General features: G+C 29.5%; 2 protein-coding genes across 2 annotated transcripts in view; both read right to left on the bottom strand.

The window, feature by feature from the left end:
• The window catches only part of LOC124497452 (cell adhesion molecule Dscam1), a 43,805-nt gene extending 26,053 nt beyond the window's left edge, over nucleotides 1-17,752 (bottom strand). The window contains exons 1-4 of the mRNA XM_047061106.2: nucleotides 17,437-17,752; nucleotides 16,420-16,829; nucleotides 16,281-16,347; nucleotides 4,835-4,996 (exon numbers count right to left, since the gene is read on the bottom strand). Of these exons, the coding sequence (XP_046917062.2) occupies nucleotides 4,835-4,996; nucleotides 16,281-16,347; nucleotides 16,420-16,829; nucleotides 17,437-17,752 (955 nt within the window). The remainder of the gene's footprint in view (nucleotides 1-4,834; nucleotides 4,997-16,280; nucleotides 16,348-16,419; nucleotides 16,830-17,436) is intronic.
• Nucleotides 17,753-18,973: 1,221 nt separating this feature from the next.
• On the bottom strand, nucleotides 18,974-21,232 carry Pms2 (mismatch repair endonuclease PMS2). Its single transcript, XM_047061113.2, has one exon. The coding sequence runs from the start codon at nucleotides 21,230-21,232 to the stop codon at nucleotides 19,034-19,036; it is 2,199 nt and encodes a 732-aa protein (XP_046917069.2). The 3' UTR covers nucleotides 18,974-19,033.
• Nucleotides 21,233-21,239: the final 7 nt, after the last annotated feature.

The raw sequence follows: 21,239 nt of genomic DNA, 5'->3' as shown, positions 1-21,239 counted from the left end.
TTTGGTTATTATTCGACATGATCAAGACATTATCATCATCATTGATAATAATGATGATGGACCAATCTCAGATGGCTTTTATTGCCGTTGTTGTTGTTGTTGTTGTTGTAATCGATGATAACAACAACAATAAAAATAAGCAGATGCTTCATCGAAAAAAAAGGGATCAAGTACTTTAAAAGAAAAAAAAATATTCCATAAATTCGGAAACAATAATAAAAAAAAAATTTTCTAAAAATTGAATCATCCATCATCAGTGATGAAAATCAATGGAGAAAAGAAAGTTTCCAGGAAAAAAATTCCCAAACAACTTTCTCATTCATCAATAAATTAGTGATGAAAAAAAATTTTCTTCATCAAATCAAACAAAAAAAAAATCCAAAGTAGTTGCAAGTTGTCAAATGATAAATAATTGATTGTCATCACCGAAAAACCAATCGAATGATGATGATGATGATGAGAATCGTTATGGGAAATGAATTCCACCATACACCACACTAGTTCTGTCATCATTGTCATCAAGAGTGAATTTAGTAAAAACTAGTAAAACTATAATAATATAATATAAATGAATGAATCACTTAAACATAACATTGAAGTGGGCGTATATTATCATCATCTTCATTCAATAATGATGAACAAATAATGAATTAGCCAATGATGATGATGATCATGATGATGATGATTATGATGTTGTTGCTTCAAGTCTCATGGGTAGCACTAACACACACACACAAGAAATGATTCATCGTTTATCATTTGAAAATCAATGTAAATTATTTTTCATATGAAATGAACATCAGAAAAACATTGAAGCATGCGTACAATCATTCAATCAAATAATAATCAATTAGAATAATAAACGTAGGATCTATCTATTTTTTATATTTTGTGATTTATCTATGATATGATAAACATCGAGAGGAAAATAAAATATTCAAGCCATTAAATCATGACCTGACTTGAAAATTGTAGCGAAAACCAGCCATTCTATCTATTCCATCATGAACAAATGATTATTCGAGTTGACCATCGATTCAAGTGAAGTTTAAAATTGCATTTTCAATCATCAAATATGATATAAACATAGGAAATCCCATGACATCCATATCTCTCAATTATCCAATAAATTGTATGACGAGAGAAAAACTTTGTAATCAAAATCAAATTTTAATGGACAAGAGAGAGAGAGAGAGAGAACAAAAAATTCAAAACACACCCATACATACATAGAGAATTGCACAAAATAAAAACTTTGAAATATCATTTTTGATTACCTGCATAATTCATCATCATCATCATCATCATTGAAAATTCAAACTCAAACATTAATTAATTGTGTGTGTGTGTCATCAATATAAATTTAAAAAAAAACTTTAAAACAAACATATACTGATATGTAATGTGAATTAATTTCTCGATAACAGAACCATCAGAAAAATAAAAGTGTTGAATGTGAAAAAACAAAACAAAACAAAAACAAAAAAATTGTCAACAACGAATGTGAATATTTCATCATCATCAACAGAAAAGATAAATATACTGATAATGATACTGAGCCAATGTAAAGAGAGAATAAAAAATTGTCATAATGACATAGTGTGCCAGTGTGTATGAGTGGGTGATATATTCAATGTTCATTCATTTAAATTTTCTCTACTACTGTTCACTGGAAGTGTAGGAAAGAAAAAAAGGCAAAAGCAGAATATTTTTTTTCCATACCAAAGACAATCAATCTATGTTTGTTGTTTGTCTATTTTTTTTTTCTCTCTCAGTAACATTCACTATATATGTGAAATGTCAATGGTAATAATCTCGATATTTTTTTTTTTTTGTAGTGAGAAGCTATCTATTAGTCTGATGTTTGGTATTATATGGTTATATAATGATAATTGATGATTAAAAATACACATACACACACACACCCTATACTACTACCATCATCAAACAAACATTGATTGTGGAGTTCAAGAAATGTGGGTGTGTGATTCGATGATGATTATGAAATCACTTTTTATCATTTCTGAGAATTACAGTAAAAAAAAAAGAAAAACACACTGACTGAGTGAAGGGAAAAAAAACTTTTCAAAACAAAACAAAAAAAAATCAACACAAAAAGAAAATTCACACCAAAAGTTTCATGATTTCCAAGCTCCAAGTTCAGTAATATTATTATTATTTTCATATCTTTAAATATCAACAAAAATGAAAATGAATAAACCAACAAGCTAATATATAATATACACACCAACAGTTCTTATATTCTGTTATAATAATTCAAACAATTGCCGAATCCATTCGTCTCGGGCAAACACACACACACACACCAAGAAGAAAAAGGGAATATCTTTATAGATGTGTGTGTCTGTGTGTGTGTGGCTTAATGTCATTTGATTTTTTGTTTTTTTTTTGTTTTTGTAATATTTTTCCCATTGTAAAACCCATATAAAAGAAAATCTCACTTGCTTCTGTGCCTTCGATGTGTTTGTGTCTCGTGCTGTGAAAGAAAGATTCACATACACATACATATACGTAATAAAGACATTTGAGAGAAGAAGAAAAAAAAAGAAATTTATTATTTACTACCCCAAAGTGTGCTACCCAAAAAAAAAAAAAAAAAAAAAAAAAATAGAAAACGAGAGAGTTGAAGCAAAAATGTAATAATAAATAAATGAATGAATAAATATTATAGAAACCAAAAGAGAGAAAAGTAAACTGGTTGTTTGCCAAATAAAGAACCTAGATTAATATTAATATTATTTTCAATGCACACCAAATGTTTGTTTCCATTTCTGTATTATATATTAAATTTCAAATGAGACACAATCACATATAGAGAGACAAACGAATGTATTGAAAACAGAATAGAATATAATGGAAAATGAAATTTATTCATTGATAAAGATATGAATAATAACTGTGTTGATGTTGATGATGAGCATCATTATCATCATCATCATCATCATCATCATCATCATCATCATTAGTGATAATGATCGTATGATTTTCGTTCAACATCAGTATCAGGATTTGGGCTATAGAAAAAAAAATTAAATAAAATTCTCGTGTGGTGAGATTTTTTTTTTTTTTTGGTTTTTGGTCTTGTTTTTGATGTTTGAAATTGAATTTTTTTTTCGCCATTTCAAATGTAATTCGAATCGAAGAAAAAGAAACGAATGTTGTTTTTGTTTTCAATCATAACATCAATAATTGATGAAGCCAATTGGAAAATCGTTTTCTGGTGGTCAATCTCTTATGACCAATTTAATAATCAATTATCATTACATCGACAAAAAAAACTAGATAAATGAATAAATAAACACAACCAGGATGGATATATCAATCAAACATATCTTTTTTTTAAATATTATCGATCGATTGACTTGTAAATAAATATCGGAATTATTATTGGCCAATGTCAACAAAATGATCATTGTGGCGATGGTAAATGGATTCCGGAATCAAATGATGATGATGTTGGGAAAAAAAGTGTTTCCATTTCCATCAACGAAACAAACAAAAACCAACAAGCGATTAAAATAAACAGGAAATTCAGAGCGTTTAATTTTTGCAACGAATTCATTTCAAGTAAATGGAAATAATAAAAAAAACCAAATAGCTCAAGGGGCTAGAATACTACTACGAAAAAAAAAACACCATAACTGACCTCGGTTTCTGTGTATTCAGAGTGTGTAATAAAAAGCATTAACACAGAAACGAAAACCAACAAAAAAAAATCAAAATTCAATAATAATGGAGAATCTGAAACCAGAAAGAAATCAACACCACCATTATATTACATTATACACATTGTGAATAAAGAAAGAATTTCGAAATAGAATTTTTCAAATGAAAATTGTGAAAAAAAAGATGATGACCATTCTGGAACATTTGAGATATTCGTCTTTCTCTCATTCTGAGTGTAGGAATTTTATTTTTTTTTCTTTGAATCATACCACTACATTATTGTCTGGTTGATTGATTTTCACATTATAGAAATGTTCACTTTTAATTTAACAAAAATTGAGAATAATAAAAAGAAGGCATTTCTTCAGCTTCAAACAACAACAACAACAACAACAACAAAAAGAATCAAAATGTTTTTTCTTTTTCGGTTGTTGTTGTGAAAAGCGTAAATTGTCACAAAAAGGCCAAATCAATTAAGAAAGTGAACACACAGACACACACACACACACATTCACTCAGTGAAAGTATGTCCATTTTTCTGTTTTTAAAACACTAAAACATACCTTCTTAATAATAATGATGATGATAATGATAATGGGACCCAAGTATGAAAGAAATTTTTATTTTTTGAGAAAAAAAAATCTCATAATAATGACCATATATAAAGCTCAAAATTCTCATTTCATTCATTCCTATGTTTATTATTGGAATTTCATTTTTTTCCATTCATTAAAACAAGAATTCATCATGACGCCATGTTTGTTTGTTTTTCGATTCAAATTCAATTCAATTTTCAATGAATACAACACAGAGAGAGAGAGAAAAAAAAATGTTTCTGATTCCTCTTCACTGTTTTATATATGTTACATAATGATGATGAATGATCATCATGAGGATGGTGTGATGTTAACCCGGTGGTGGCAGTACATGACACAGTGAATTCAAGAGAATAAATAAATCTGGAATATGAAAACAGTGAAAACAACAACAACAAAAAAAAATGATGAATAATTTTCCTCATAATCATAACTGACAACCGAGTTCATGTGGTTATTATATCGCACACAAGCTAAAGGGTTATATGCACATGCATTATATGGATATATTTGAAAAAATAAAGAAAAAAAAAAAATGAAAATCAACTTACGTGGATTATGGCTGGCTGTAACCAATATATGATCATCACGAAGCCATGCAACAATACGTACATAATCGCGTACAATTGATGGTATATGACAACGCATGATGGCCATATTTTCTTTGATCACAAATTCATCATAAACTTGTAGTTTGAATGATTGATGTACCACTGTTGTTATTGTGTTGTTGATGATGACCAAAACACAATGTTTCGAATGTTCCGACCAAAAAAAAAAAAATATGCAAATGAACACCATAGGAATAGAGAAAAAAAACGAGTGAATAATTATTAGTTGAAAAAAAAAATTTTTTGGAACATTTGAAATTGCAAAAATGAAAACCGGATAACAGTTAACATTTGGAATCACGTTTTTTTCGTCTATCTCTATCTATATCTCCACAATTCAAACAATAATAATTATAACTTTTTGCTACGCGAAAAGCAAAAAAAAAAACAGAAAATTCTTGTCTATTTTTAAAATTTGTTAGTTTTTTTTTCACGGATTCAGAAAATAAAGTGAATTTTATTCAATAATTTTCCAAACCCATTGCATTTCACTTCCAAAAAAAAACAACATACCAAGACTAAGGGAGAAAGAGAGAAAAAACTTTGCAAATGAAATTTAAATATTAAATTAACGCAAATTCAACAGAAAAAAAATCTCTGCCATTACTATTTACACACACACACACACACACACACACAGAACACATTTGTGGATGCTTAAAAGAATCGGTTTTTCCGTTTTTGTTTTGTTTTTTGTTTTTTTTGGTTCCGTAATTAAAAAGGTTGAAAAAAATGATTGAAATTCTTGAAATATAAACACATGCACACACACCGAGTCATTCATCGTCGTCGTAGGATTTATTTTTTTTTTTTTTTTTTTTTGAATGCATCATTTTTGAATTGCTTTTCTGAACCCTTCGCGCCATCATTAAAATCATAACAATATTTCATAATAATCTAATGTCATTTAAGAGAGAGAACTGTTGTTGTTGTTGTTGTTGTTGTCTCTGTAGTTTTTTCTTTATTCAATTCTTTTTTTTTTCTCTATACACAAAGCGTACACTTAGTAAATTAACAATTTTCTTTCACATTTCTTTTTCATCTTCACAGTCATCATCATCATCATCTTTAGCCCATTTACCAACCAAACAGCAGTAGTTTGATTGTCATCATCATCATCATTTTATGTCCTATAAGAAAGAAAGAAAAAAAAAATGAAAATACACACACACACAGACTATTTATAATCTAGAAACATGGTTGGTTGGCGTGTCCATACATATATATTTACTATGTGTGTGTGTGTGTGTGTGTGATGACAGTTTTTCTCAGTCAGTTTTTTTTACTATTAATTTTCTTTTTTGGCTACTTTACTTGCTTGCTTTCGTGTTATTATCATCATCATCATCATTGTCTATATTACCGTAAGCTAATTTTTTGCTTCAAAAAACACACACATAAACAGGATTGTGTTGTTGGTTTTTTTTTCGGGTAAACTTAATAATAATAATAAAAATGATAATAATTTTTCATTACATATATTACACACACACTCACTAAAAACACACCATAAATATAGGAATTGGTTCCGGGTTTTTTTTCGCTTTCATGCAATTTCCTTGATGATTAATTTTCAAGTGTTTCAAATTCTCACATCATTTGATTGATAATAATTAATCAAATCTCTTCATCAATGATGATCAGTCCTCAAAACTTCAAATTATTATTTTCTTTGATAAACGTGATTCATATCTAACAAAATGATTTTTTTCGCTTCAGGGCTTTCCATCTGAATAATGTTTTTCATTCTTTTTCATTATTATTGTGATTCTGGAAATCAAAATTACTGAACATCATGGAACCACTGCTCACATGACCAGTATAGTATAGTGAAATGGTCAGAAAAAAAATACTCAAATCAGAAACAAACAAACAAAAAAAAATATACAATTATAATATACGCTTAATTAACTTCAATTAGTACGTGCTCGATACACTAAACTAACTTAAAAAAAGAGAAAAAAAAACATGAAAACCAAATCGGTCACAAACACACTCATGCACACACACACACACACAGCATACAAACATCAAGCATCATAGAGAAATAAAAGAAAAGCAAAAAAAACAAATCAAAGTAAATGATCCAAAACACACATACAGACACGAATTGGCTATAATAATTGAGATCATATCAAAAGAAAAAAAAATACTGGAATAGTAACAACAACAACAACAACAGAACGAATAAAAACGACAAAGTCAGAATATCAAGAATCTAGAAATTGGCCTAGAAAACAAAATACTCCAATATGACCACAAACATGGAATCCACAACAACAACAACAACAACAACTCTCATTTGGTTAGTTAGTTTTTCCTTCTTTTGGGTACATCACTCTGAATCAAATTGTTCAACTCAGTAGTAGACTGTTTTGTTTTGTTTTTCCATCACTCGACTAGATTATACATTGTATAACAATAACAATAACAACAACAATTACAATTTCATAAAATTACTGTTCAATATTTCCATAATCAAAACAGAATGCACAAACATACATAACATGTCCATTGCAAAATGGAAAACAACAACAACAACAACGATAATGATGATAATAATTATACATCATCAAAATCTACCAATGATATATACAATGGTCAATTTGATTTTCAAAATTTGTTCCATCTATCAACCATCAGTAGAAAAAAAATTATTCAAGTGAGTAGCAGGTGTTAAAAATTGAATTTTCACTCATCTCATCATCATCATAATCATCATCTGCTGTCTATCAATGAGAAAAACTCTCTAACTCTTAATGGTAGGAATAAAGTAATCCAATCAAATAACCATAAACAAGTGTGGTAATTAAACATGATGATCATCATCATCATCCATTTGAATTATGTATTTGCTCTATATAAATATAACAACATGTGCGATTCAATCATTAAATAAAAATTCAGTTCAACAAACAAAACACTCGAATCATGAAAAAATTGAAAAAGAAAAGAGAAAAAAAATCATCCATAATAACACTGATGCTGCCCATCATATGAGAAAATGGCTTTGATTTTCTACAGATTTCTTTTGCAATTATATTATACAAAAACAAATCATTAGACAAAAACCACTGTGTGACCATTTGGAATGTTTCATGTTCCATTCATTTCATTGTCCATCAACATCTTATATACATTACATATGATGATGATGATGGAATTTTTTTTTTTTTTTTTTGATGCTTTTGTCCATCTCAACATTCTTAGTGGTCATTCTACTCAAATATCTTTCTATCTAATAAATGGAAAATGAGAGTCAAATAATAATAATAATAACAACAAAAAAAAAAATATGGATTCATTCAGGCAAATTATTACTATTACTATTTGTATTTGTATTATTATGTCTAATTTCATTGTCGAATGAAAATGGATGGACAAACCATCAACCAAACAACCAAATAGAACACACTGAATAATCATCCAACCATTATCAGCAACACACACATACACAAGTATCATTCAAAAGAAAAATAAAACACCCACACACGCCCAACAAACAAACATACAAAGAGATTATCTTTTCTCTATGTTGAATGGATTGTTGTTTCAAGTGATGCATCTGAAATCAGATTCAAAAAATGAATATCACCCATTATAAATGATTATATGTGTGTAAATGGGCAATGAAAAGTTTTTGCTTTCATTTCATCAGAAAAAAAACAGATTTTTTTTCACCATCATCATCATCTGGTTTATGATTTCAAACAAACAGAAAACATTAACACCTTATGAAGTGAGCAACGAAACGGAAACAAACTCATCATCATCATCATCAATGAATGAATGAATGAATGTGGATGATGAAATACATTTATCTCGGTTATTGTGGTTATTATTATGGTCATCAGGAAATCAAACTGAACCACAAAAAAAACGTCTACTTGATAAAAAAAAACCGGCAATCATCGTCATCAACATCGGGTAAACAATTCATTCATTTTGGATCCACAAAAAAAGCAAGATTACACACACACAATCACTAAATGGTATTCAATGGATTATTATCATGTCATATTCGTTCATATAATAAATGTCGATAAAACACAAACAAACAACAACCAAATGACCAATAGAGAAGTCATCCATTGACATAATTGAAAAAAACAGGAATTTTCTTAAAAAACAAAACTCAATGAGCAATGTCAATCAAAAAAATAAAAAAAATAAAGAAAAACGAACAAGAATAATGCAAGTAAAGAAAATGAAACAAAACTTTTTTCTTTTACTAATGATGAGAAATAATTGTCAACAACAACATCTAGAACACACACACAAACACATAATTAACATCAATTGTAATAGTGTGTGTGTGTGTGCATGTCGTACATTAGAAAACAACAGAAAATAACGAAAATGAAAATGAAAAAAAAACTTCAAATCGATCGATTAATTTAATGTTGTCGTCGTCGTCGTTTCAGTGGATCGTTACTATTGTTGTTGTTGTTGTTGTACATCTTGGAAATTGGATCTGAAACAACAGCCGAAAAAATGCTTACTACTTCATTAATAAGAAATAGCTAAACGTGGCAGAATCATCAGAAAAAAAAAAAAAAAACTGTGCTACGAAAAAATGAAAAAAAAACACACTAACGTTATGTAATGATGAAAAAAAAAAATTCTGAAATTCAATTTTCAGAAACCCATGAATAAAATGATGAACAAAAAAAATAATGACCATTGTATTTATGAACTGAATAGGAAAAAAATGGAATATAATGAGCTACGGACGACGACAAATGGTTAAATGATGATAGTCTATCTGGCTGTATGTGCATAGGTTTGCTATTTTTTTTTTCTTTCTTGATAAATCATCATCATCATCATCATTTCATTTGATTAGCTCGAGGCAAGTTTCAGATTTTTTTTCTATTTCTATCTTTTCGTTTGCCACATACAATAGTGTGAAACAAATGATGATGATTTTTCTGGTCAAAAAAAAACTGTAGTACTGAAAAATCACCGATTCGCAATAGTAGCTATTTACTTGTTTTATTTTATTATTATTGATAGTGATGCTTTGTTCTCTTTCTCTCTCGCTCTCGTTATATTTGATTTTCGAATCATCATTTCGCATTCAATGAAAGAGAATGACTAGAATCTTGTCTTGTATATTAAAAAAAAAAAAATTTCTAATATTTCGAATATTGACATACCAAAAACAGGAATATTCTACAGATTTCCAATTTCAAAATGTTTCCATTTATTATATGAAATGACAGAGAAGAATTCTATTTTTTTTTTGCAAAGAAAAGCGAAAAAATTTGCAAAGATTGAAAAATAGTCAAGATAATTGAAAAATTTTGGATTTTTCGATCATCAAAAAAAGGGATTGGTGTGTGTGTGTGTGTGTGTGTGCAAACATTTACATTTGCAACAACCAACTACAGCAGTATTTTCAATCATTTGACTATTGAGATTGAAAGAATAATTGATTGTTAATTAATTCCATCAAAAAAATAAAAAAAAAATCATTCAACCAAGATTCAAGAAATCAATTTCATCAACAACAACGACAATCCATGATGCTATGCAATGATAAAATGAAAATGAAATGAAAAATTACCTAAACACAGTCTTTGCCATTCTCAATATTTACATTTAGTCTAAACACTATAACTTTTCTGTCTGTCTCAATGTGTGTGTGTGTTTGATGTCTATATTTCTTTCATTTTACATTCAAAGCAAACATTTCAACAATCGATCGATAGATTGGTTTTAAATGGTGCCTGAAGCCAAAAGAAAAAAGAATGAAATGAAAAAAAAATGGTAACAACAAACAACGCCAAATTCGATAGATCCAAAAACTAAAAATATGATTTGATCAAGAAAAAAAAAATCCATCTATCGATAAGCCGATTTATATGTTTCGTTTGTCGCAAAAAAAAACAAAACAAAACAAACAAAAAAAAATGAACAGTGAAGAAAAAACAATCTTTTTTTCTTTGCTAATCTGATTTGAATATTCGAAAAACAAAAACAAAAAACAAAAAACAGGATTCATTCATGCATCAAACAATCGAGAGAGTGAGAGATTGGCAAAAAGGTGTGAAAAAAAATGATAATGGGCGTACCACCGCTAAAACAAACATATCCACACACACACACACACACTGAATAATTATCAATGAATAAAAATGGGCATCATTCCAGAAAGAAAGAAAAAAAATGAAAATCTATACCAAAAAAATCAATGACATCCGAGAATTCTCTCTTCTGCCCAAAATTATCAATCGGATTAAATTCATTTTTGTTCCAAAAGAAATTTTCCGAGAAAAAAAAATTCTGCATTAAAAAAGCATTCGATCGTGATTTTTTTTCACACTACTACAACTACTACTACTACTACTGGTTCCAATTGGAACACCACCCATTAACTCAATGAGTGTTGATCGTTAAGTGTGAAACGAAACGAAATGATGAAAAATTATTAACTTAAAAAAAACAATGGAAAAAATGGATGATGATGATGATGACGCACTTCTGAATTTTCCATCATTTTGTTGTTGATTTTTTATTTTTGTTTGTCGCCCGGCATACATAGTCGCATCATCCATGCATATATATTGTCTCCGAATAAAAATGAGTTCCTTCGAAATCAGCAGAGAGAAATTTTTTTTTCTGGGCAACATTCCAGAAACTGCTTTATCGATCAGTTTGTTGTTGTTTTTTTCAGGCAAAAAAAAAAACATTATCGATGTTATTTTTGTTTTCAATGAGTTTTTTTTCCCTATAAATAGAGACAGAATCTGTATATCACGACTAATGAATCACATCAGTATTCACCAATGAATATAGAAGGGTTGACTGTTGGTTTGCAAACAATGATGATGATGTTTAATTATCATGTTTCATTATTTGATATATATAAAAAAAAATTTCACTCAGCTATCTTCAATGATGATGATGATTAGAAAAAAAAATGGTTGCAAACTAAACTAAGCAATGAAGAATTTCGCCTATAAACCAACCGACAGAAAAAAAAGTATTAATTAATTGTTTTCTTTTGATTTATTCTTTTGAATGAAATCGAAAGAACCACCCAGAAAAAAAAATCAATTTCAAATCTTGAAACAATTGATTGGCTACACGGATACACAGAGAAACAAAGATATGGCCCTGACAGATGTACGAATACTTTTTTTTCCAGTTACAATCTCTTACATCTAATTTATTATCTAGTCAAGTTGAACAAAAATCTCATTCTTTGATTACATATTATTATCATTATTAACAGGGTAAAAAAAACAACAAATAACTAATTACACCAACCGAGAAACAAACAAAACAAAAAAAAATTCGACTTCAAAGAGTCCATTTTATTCAAAGATGATGCCACATCTTCAAAAACAAGATGAAATGACCAAAATCTTTTTTTCCCGTTATGGTGGTTAACTTGAACAACCATTATTATATTTTCTGGTCAGTCCATTAGACCAAATGAATCCGAAATATATCCCAGGAATCGATATTCTATAAAGAAAAACATAATACCCGACCACATACACATGCACAGTAAACACGGTTATTATTACTCAAAAAAAAAATGAAACAAAAATAAATGATGGAAAACAGAATAGTAATTTCATAGTTTGAAACAATTGATAATAAATAATAACATTTCACTGTAGAACATTCTAATCACACATATGGACAATGGTCTTTGGAAAATCCAAAGATAAAAAAAAACGAAAGTATTAGATCCAATAAATACCGAAAATGGTGATATAATTGGTAAGCTGCTCCTACTACAACTACTGTGTACTGGTTACTGGTTATTATCATCATCATCCATAATGGTTATTAGCAATTATCAACAGAGAAAAAAAAATGTGAATTCATTCATTTATGGGCGCGGTCCAAATGAGTTAAGCTTTTTTTTCAAACGATATTTTCATCATCAGAAAAGCTGCTTAAGAATTTTTTTCCTTTCTTATCATCTGATTCACTTGTTTATATTTTGGGTAGTGAAAAAAAAAGTTTTTCTTCAAAGATGTTGCGCTTTTGATTGGTCATTTTTTCATTAATTTTTTTCTTTCTTTCTTCTGGCAAATCGGATATGAATCCAAAAGGAAAAAAAAATCTTATCAATATAATTGCACCATGTGTGTATGTTGTAGGCGATTATTATCGTCATCAATGTGTTAAATACGGATGGAACAGCAAAAAAAAACTTGAACCAACAAACTAAACTCATAATCTTGTAATGAATGAGCGCAACAACAACAACAACAACAACAAAAACGAGAGGATTGTTCGATTCGGTAATTAATTAGATTGAATTAAAACCACAACAACAACTGTGAAAAAAGAATGGAAAAGATGAAAAACTTTATGATGAAAATCTGCTTTTCCCAAAACAAACAATAAATAAAAATCAATGACACATTCGTCTGTTTGTGATTCCATATTCTGGAAATTATTAGTTTAATTCAATTATCACATGTGGATTATGGACAAATTCTGTTGACTATAGTCTATAGAAGAAAAAAAAAGTTTTTCAATGTCTAACCTGGGGGAAGAAACCTGATAATACACAATGGACATCTTTAGAAAAAAAAAATCTGAAAATTTTTTCTTCACAACAACATCAGGATCGAAATATAAAAAAAAATTAAGGCAGTGAAGCCCATTCATCTGTGTTCAAAAAGAGAACCAACAAAACATATATCTATTTTAAAGTTTGAAAAACTTTTCCACCAACAACAAAAAAATGAACAATGAAAAAAAAAATGAAATGAAAATAAATGAAGAATGAACATTACCCATTCATTGTCATCATTCTCATCATGATGATCATGACAATTTTCACTACATTCAATTCAAAAAAAGAGTTGATTCAAAAATGGTACCAACAACAACAACAACAACAACAACAATGACGACGACGACAACACAACGACCGAAAATAAAACTCGGATCATCATCGTTGAATGTTGTAATGAACAACAACAACAACAACCGACGACAAAACTCTGAAAAACCGGACAAAAAAAAACGGTTATTCACAATTCATTTTCATTCTCTCTTTGTAACTAACTATATTCACATTTTATTTTTTTGGAAAAAAAAAATTTTTGTTTTCAAACAAAACAACCCAGACTATTTTATTATTAACAATGTAGTGAATGAGATGATGAAGAAAAATGAACCAGAATAAAATGAATGAATGAATGGAAAGAGAGAAAATATTCAAAAAGTTTTGTGTATGTCTGTGGACAATTTTTATGCAATAATTATATGATCAATGTATATGTAACAAGCATCTTATCATCATCATCATAATCTAATCAGCTATTGATTGGTCAATCAATCAATCAATTAATCAATGATGAAATTATTATTATAGTTTAAATGATAACCACACACACACACTGATTCATTAATTCAAAAATGATCATCAAATGAATGAACATTGTCCATTGTGTGAATATCGACAACAACGAACAAGACAAAGACAAAATCATTGACTGTTCATTTGTGAATGAAAAAAAAGTTTGTCAAGTTTCAACAAGCGAAAAAAAAATAAAAATAAAATGAAAATGAAAAATATTTTTTTCTCCGAAAAAAAAGATAAATGATGTTTCTGAAACACACATGACATCCAATGTTGGTTCGTTGGTTCTTTGTTTGTTGCCTTTATTCATTCAATTTTATTGTACAAGAGATATACACTTGGTGATGATGATGATGATGATGATCACTCATCAATTTATTTTCGTCTTTTGCAACAAAAAAAAATAGTAGTAATAATAAAAAAAAAAAAAAGAAAGTAAAAACTCCAAATGAAATTGAATGAGAATCAGAATTTCAGAATAATGAAAAAAAAGAGAAAGAAGAATTGAAGAAAAGAATGAAATGAAAATTGAAACCAAAAAAAGAATCTTTCCAAGACATATACTATTTACGAACATTATGAATGAATGTTGAAAAATCTGTATTGTATACATTTTGAAACAACACTACTCTACTCTACTGCCAACAACCATCATCATCATCATCATCGACCAAACAATACAATTTCAATGGTTAAAATATAATAATAAAAAAAAAATCGAATGAATATTGTTAGCAAAAGAAAGAAGGAAAAAAAGGAAAAAAACAGACCAAATTGAATGAATGAATGATGGTAGCGAAAAACTTCACACTACTTACTTATCTATCTACTATCTATGTAAAATGATTTAGCCAATAAAATCATTCTTCAGTTTGATGAATCTAAGACATTCACCACCATCGTCATATATAAGATGACATTGTCATCAGCAATGATGAGCGTCTGTTTTTTTTTTATTTTACAATGAAAATAAATGTCCATTATTCATTGCCGGATTGTTGTCTTTTCACTCAAATACTTTCGAAGAATGTAAAAAAAAATGAAATACATCGGTCACACATTAACACTGTACTTATTATTTATTCACAACATTTTTTTTATGTTCAATTCAAAATTCTCTTATTCACTTGATAATGTGATATGATATTGTCATTGTTATTCATTTTGAAAAACGAAAGAAAAAATTTATTGTCAACCAAAACAAGCCGACAAAAAAAAAAAAAATTTTCCATTTTCATTCATTCAATTCCATTCATTTTCCATATTTGAATCCAAAAAAGAGGAATGGAGAAAAATGAAATTAAATTCAATTGCCAATAGATTTGGAAAATGAGACAATATTCTTGTTGCCAGAAATATTCTTTGAAACTGATAAATGTCTTTCGCTCTCTATTTTAATGTCTATATAGCTGATCAATTCTTGCTAAAAAAATATTTATGGAAATTTTCTCAACATTCACCACATATATGTCCAGTGTTGTTATTGTTGTTGTTATATAAGTGGACATGGAGTATAGTAGTTGAGTGCATTACTTTATTGATGGATGGTGATGATGATGATGATGATATGACGATTAAATATTATTATTTTTTTTTATTTTATTTTATTTCTTTCTAGTTTACAAAACCTATTGCATTAATAATATAATGCAGTAATGTTTCTTCTTCCACTAGGTCCCAAAGGGGAATCTGGATCCAAATATAGTGAGCTTTATCCATATAATAATGGTAAATCATCATCAGACAAAGTTGGTGAAATCAAAATGGCTATTCATCCATCTATCCAGTGAATGGAACATGAAATGAAAAGAAAAAATGGACAACACATTGAACACACACACACACTAAAATGCATATATCTCACAGGAGACATTCGAAATATATGGCAGTATAGGTTTTTCTCAAAAAAAATGTCATCAGCCAAAAGAAATATATAAAAAAAATTCAGCCTCTCTCTCTTTCACTCTTAGAATCTTTGATATATACAAGTCATCATCATCATCATTTGATTTATCGAAGCGAAAAATAGAAAGAAACTTGACTTACCCGCCCTTAGTTGACAATCTCGACTTCTAATCGTTGCAAATGTATTACTTGCCATACATCGATATGTCTGTGTATTGAAAAAAGAAGTGAAATGAAAATTTTTAAAAACAATACAAAAAAAACAATGATAAACACTGACCGTTGAATGGACATCTTGTCGATATTGATCCAAGGCAAAGGGCGGAAATACTAATTGTCCATTTGGACGTACATAACGTATACCGGTTATTTCCTGAACAATTGCTTGATTATCTGCATTGATCCACCATATTTTCACTGGTGATATTGATGATGTAGCTGAACATGATATAACTGTACCTGTAGAATTGGAAAACAACATTCTTGCTGGTGGTTCATCAATAAATATCGGTGATAGTAATTGCAGTTGTTGAGATGATGATGACGATGATTGTAGCGATTGTTGTTGTTGTTGTTGTTCATTATTTTCGATTATTGATGCCATCACTGATTGTTGCAATGATGATAAAAGTATCATTTGTGTGTATAACATCATCATCATCATCAGTGGAAACGTTCTTTGTTTAAAATCTGTTGTCACAAATTTATGGGAAAGAAAAAAAGAAAAGAATAAAATCAAAATAAATGATGAACCAAATTAACACTCTTGGCTTCCTATTAAATGAATGGATCCATTTTCATGATTCTACACTTTTCACTTTTGTCAAATGTTTGTCTATCTCTCTCTCTCCCCCTCTCTCATTCTCAAATGTATAAATATCTATGGCAATTAGAGCAATTTCAATCAAAAAAAAAAAAAAAAAAAAAATTAAAGGCAAGCTTTCTAACTAATTGACTTTGAATTAATGTAGTCACTACACTACTATAGCGAATCGGAAAATTGACTCGAAACTATGACCTACTACTACTTCCACTATTCTCGTCTAGTCTACTACGGAAAATGGATTCCATATCTTGCCAAAAAAACAACAATCTTAAATCAATACACACACACACACTAATCTACGATATTTAAAAAAAGGGTTCCAAAAGCACGTACGATACCAAAAAAAAAAAAAAAAAATCAAATAAAGAAAAAAGAAAAAATCGAATCAAAAAACATCATTGTTTCTCAAATGGAACATTGTTTTTTTTGTGTTTTGGATTTAAATTTGAAAATTTAAAACATAAAACTTACATTTAACGACAGTATGATGATGATGATGGTGGAAGCCATCATCATGATCAAGTGGAAAACAATTGAAAATACATTTCAGTAGCATCGTGGTTGTCGTCATTTTTATTCGTTCTTTATTCGTTTTCATCATCATCATCATCATTCTTACCGATGACAATGTTATCGGCATCTTTGTTGTTGTTGTTTTGATTGAAATTCTATTTAAACATTGACATTGTTCAACAATAATGTCATCATCAACATCATCAACATTTTGATAATCATATTCCTCCCATAGTTGTTGTTGTTGTTGTTGCTGTTTTTGTATGATAAACATGATAACATTACCGGGCAAAAGAAAACAACCACAGAAAACAAATGAACACAAATGGAGATTTGAAAAAAATTGAAGCAAAAAGAAAAAATTCCAAAAAAATGTCTCACAAATCACGGTAGTAGGTTCAATCAAATATTTTTTGAGACAACCATTATATTGAAAATCATTGTCTCATTCACCGATAATCATTGGGCGTTGGCTTTGAATTCTTGATACAAAAAAAAATTACAAAAAAAAACAACAAGAACAACAACAACAATATTGATCAATCAACTATGATGATTAGGATAATTTACCACGAGAGAAAAAAAAATGACTGCAATATGATAATATAGTTGCGTACCACATTGATTAGCATGATATATCATCATCATCATCATCAGGAAATTTTTTCGGAACTACAAAATTAAACTCAATCACGATGATGATGATGATCACCACTCACTCACTCGATATAAACAATAAAATGGAGCGAAAAAACAAAATTCAAATGTTTTTTTGTGTGCGAATCGGATGTCAACTTCACATATGACGTGTCATTGTTCCAAAAAAAAAACTAATTTCAAATCATAAGCACAACTTTATCATCATCAATTTTCGTTGAAATTTTTCTTTTGATAACAATCAAAAGATTCGTTTTTTTTAATAAATCAACAGACATATCATCATCATCGTTGTGGATGAAGAATCGATTGCATCGATTGTGTGTGTGTTGATTTTTTTGGCGTATCAAAAAAAAAATCAAATCGAATCAAATCAAGTTCATTTAGATGAATATAATAAAAAAAAACTGATGATGGAAAATGATTGATCACCATTGACTGATTACAACACACCACGAAGAAAGTAAGAATTGATTGAACTTTTTTTCATTATTAAACCGAAAATATCAAATGATGAAATGATAGGGGGAATTGTTGTTTTGAAACATTCGAATATCCACCATAACCAATCACCACCCTATAAGAAGAAAAATAACAAAACAAAACGACAAAGTTATTTTTGAAGCAACAACAACCCACACTCATTACTGGAATGAATACTGGCGCCAGACTAAATTCCATCATGGATCAATGTGTTTCATTTATACGACGACGACAACGACGACGGCCAAAGAATTCAATGAATGAGAATGGTTGGTTAGTATTTTGGTCTTTGGGCGTCTGCGCTTCCAAGTGAACGCAGGCGCTCAAATAAAAATAAAAAAATCGTGAAATTGGGTTCGTTTTATGAATTAAAAAAAAATTTAAACTTTTTGTTGTTTTCACAGATAAATGTTATTCACAAAGGTGGAAAATTTGAAATAGAAATTAAATGTCGTATTGTTGGTCGATTATGTGCACAATGCCACGGATTACGTACATCGATCATTTTCGCTATAAGCATTTTCATCTGTAAACGGGTTAGAAAATCACCAATCATAATGCTTGATCTACATGCTTTGGATGCAATTTCACGTTTCAGACCACGAAACATGAATCGAGAATAATTTGATTCCATAGTGGTGTTGTTTACTACCACCAAAGAAGGTGTATCGAATAAAGTGGCGATCAATTCTTCAACATCCGATTCATTTGCCGTCCATCGATTAGCCATAGGTATCTGTGTCATTTGAACACGATGACCAATTGGACGATCATAATCGACGAGGAAATCGAAACCAAATTGTTGGAAAATTTCCATATTATCCAATAATAACATTTCACTGGTCGTTGATAATTTTAGTGATTTTGCTACAACCATTCTTTGTCTAGTAATTGGTGGATTTGACAATAATTTTTCATAATTGAACCGTTCATCCAATGCATGTTGATCTAATACAAATAAGTTATCATCGTAACGAACGACGATAAAACCAAGATTATATTGCCCAACGATACGAGCTTTTCCGAATAATTCTTTAGCAATTCTAACCCTTGTTCCACCTTGATTTTCGGTGGAACAATGTTGTTTTTGATTGGAAATTTTTCCACCACGACGATAACCATTGCAGATACTATCGATTGTTACATCGACTATAATCTCATTTCGTGATGATTCATCTTCTTCTACTTCATTGATAATGACGATTTTCGTATCATTGGTGGTTGTGGATTCCTGTTTTCTTTTTTTTCGTTCGTGTTGAATATCCGCCGTTTTGGATGGACTATTCATTCGAACATTGGATTTAATTTTTGGCTGTTTGATTGATGGTATGTCCACGATTGGTGATGAAGTAATTTTTAATGATTCAAAAAATGGATGTTTAAATTCTGTTGCCGTTTGAGATGGCGGTTCTGGAATTAGAATCAATTCGGGTTTTTTAATTGGTGGAATTTGACTTATAGCTGACAATTCCTGACCATCATTATGGTTGTTTGGTTTGATTGGTGTTGAACATTTGGCAGTCGAAGGATCAGTAGATAAAAATGAACGAATCTGTGTTTGTGTTTGGTTCATCATCAGCACTTCATTTGTATCACGATTAAACATTCGTATCAAGGATCTCTCAATTAAACGAGTAAGATATTGTTGATTTGCAAGTAAAATCGTACGCTTATCTGGTGTACAATTTAGATCTAGCAGCTGAGAATCGGTATCAATTCGCAAAACAACAAATGGATATTGGTTACGATTATATTGTCGATACATTTGATTGATTTGTCGTGATAGTTGTGGCAGATCACATGGACGATTATTAATATAAAAATATTGTCGATCCTGAACGGAACGACCACAACCTTTATCTGGCTTTGATATATAGCCACTGATCTGTACTTGATTTTGACCGGATTCAATGGCATCTTCATCCACAATAAATGGCATTAGATTTAAAAATTGTTTATAATTGAATATCGACACAATATTCGATTGAATTGATTGACCATTATTATTGAAGATAATTTCATATGAACCACTACGATGATGCCAACACGATAATCGAAACCCGATAATTCCGACACAATATTGATAAATCATTGCCAATGTTCGATCGAATGATCGACGCAGATTTTGACATAATTCTTTCCGCCGTACTGGAAGTGGTTTGAATAGATTCGCCAATGTTACTGTCGTACCGATTTTACGAGCACAATTTTCACGGCCAATAATTTCACCATTTGTATCAAATCGAATCATAGTGCCAATTTGTTGATTTGAATGTCGTGTAAGAATTTGTAATTCACATAAATTGCACAAAGAATTCAATGCTTGGCCTCGAAATCCATAAGTACAAACATTGTTTAGTTGATCAAATTCCAACAGTTTCGATGTACAATTACGGCGACACAATAAATCAAAATTATCAGCATCAATACCACAACCGTTGTCGATAACTTCAATCGAATCTTTTCCCTGTTCAATGAATCGTATAACGATCGATGTGGCCGATGCATCCAATGCATTTTCAATCAATTCTTTCAAAGCCGATGACATTGATGCAATCACCTGACCAGAACTTATTCGTCGTATTGTTTGTGGATCCAATTGTTTAATATCCATGATGTTT

This window comes from Dermatophagoides farinae, chromosome 9 (assembly GCF_024713945.1).
Source record: "Dermatophagoides farinae isolate YC_2012a chromosome 9, ASM2471394v1, whole genome shotgun sequence".
Classification (NCBI taxonomy): Eukaryota; Metazoa; Arthropoda; class Arachnida; order Sarcoptiformes; family Pyroglyphidae; genus Dermatophagoides; species Dermatophagoides farinae.
This window is presented reverse-complemented; position numbering and strand designations above follow the sequence as displayed.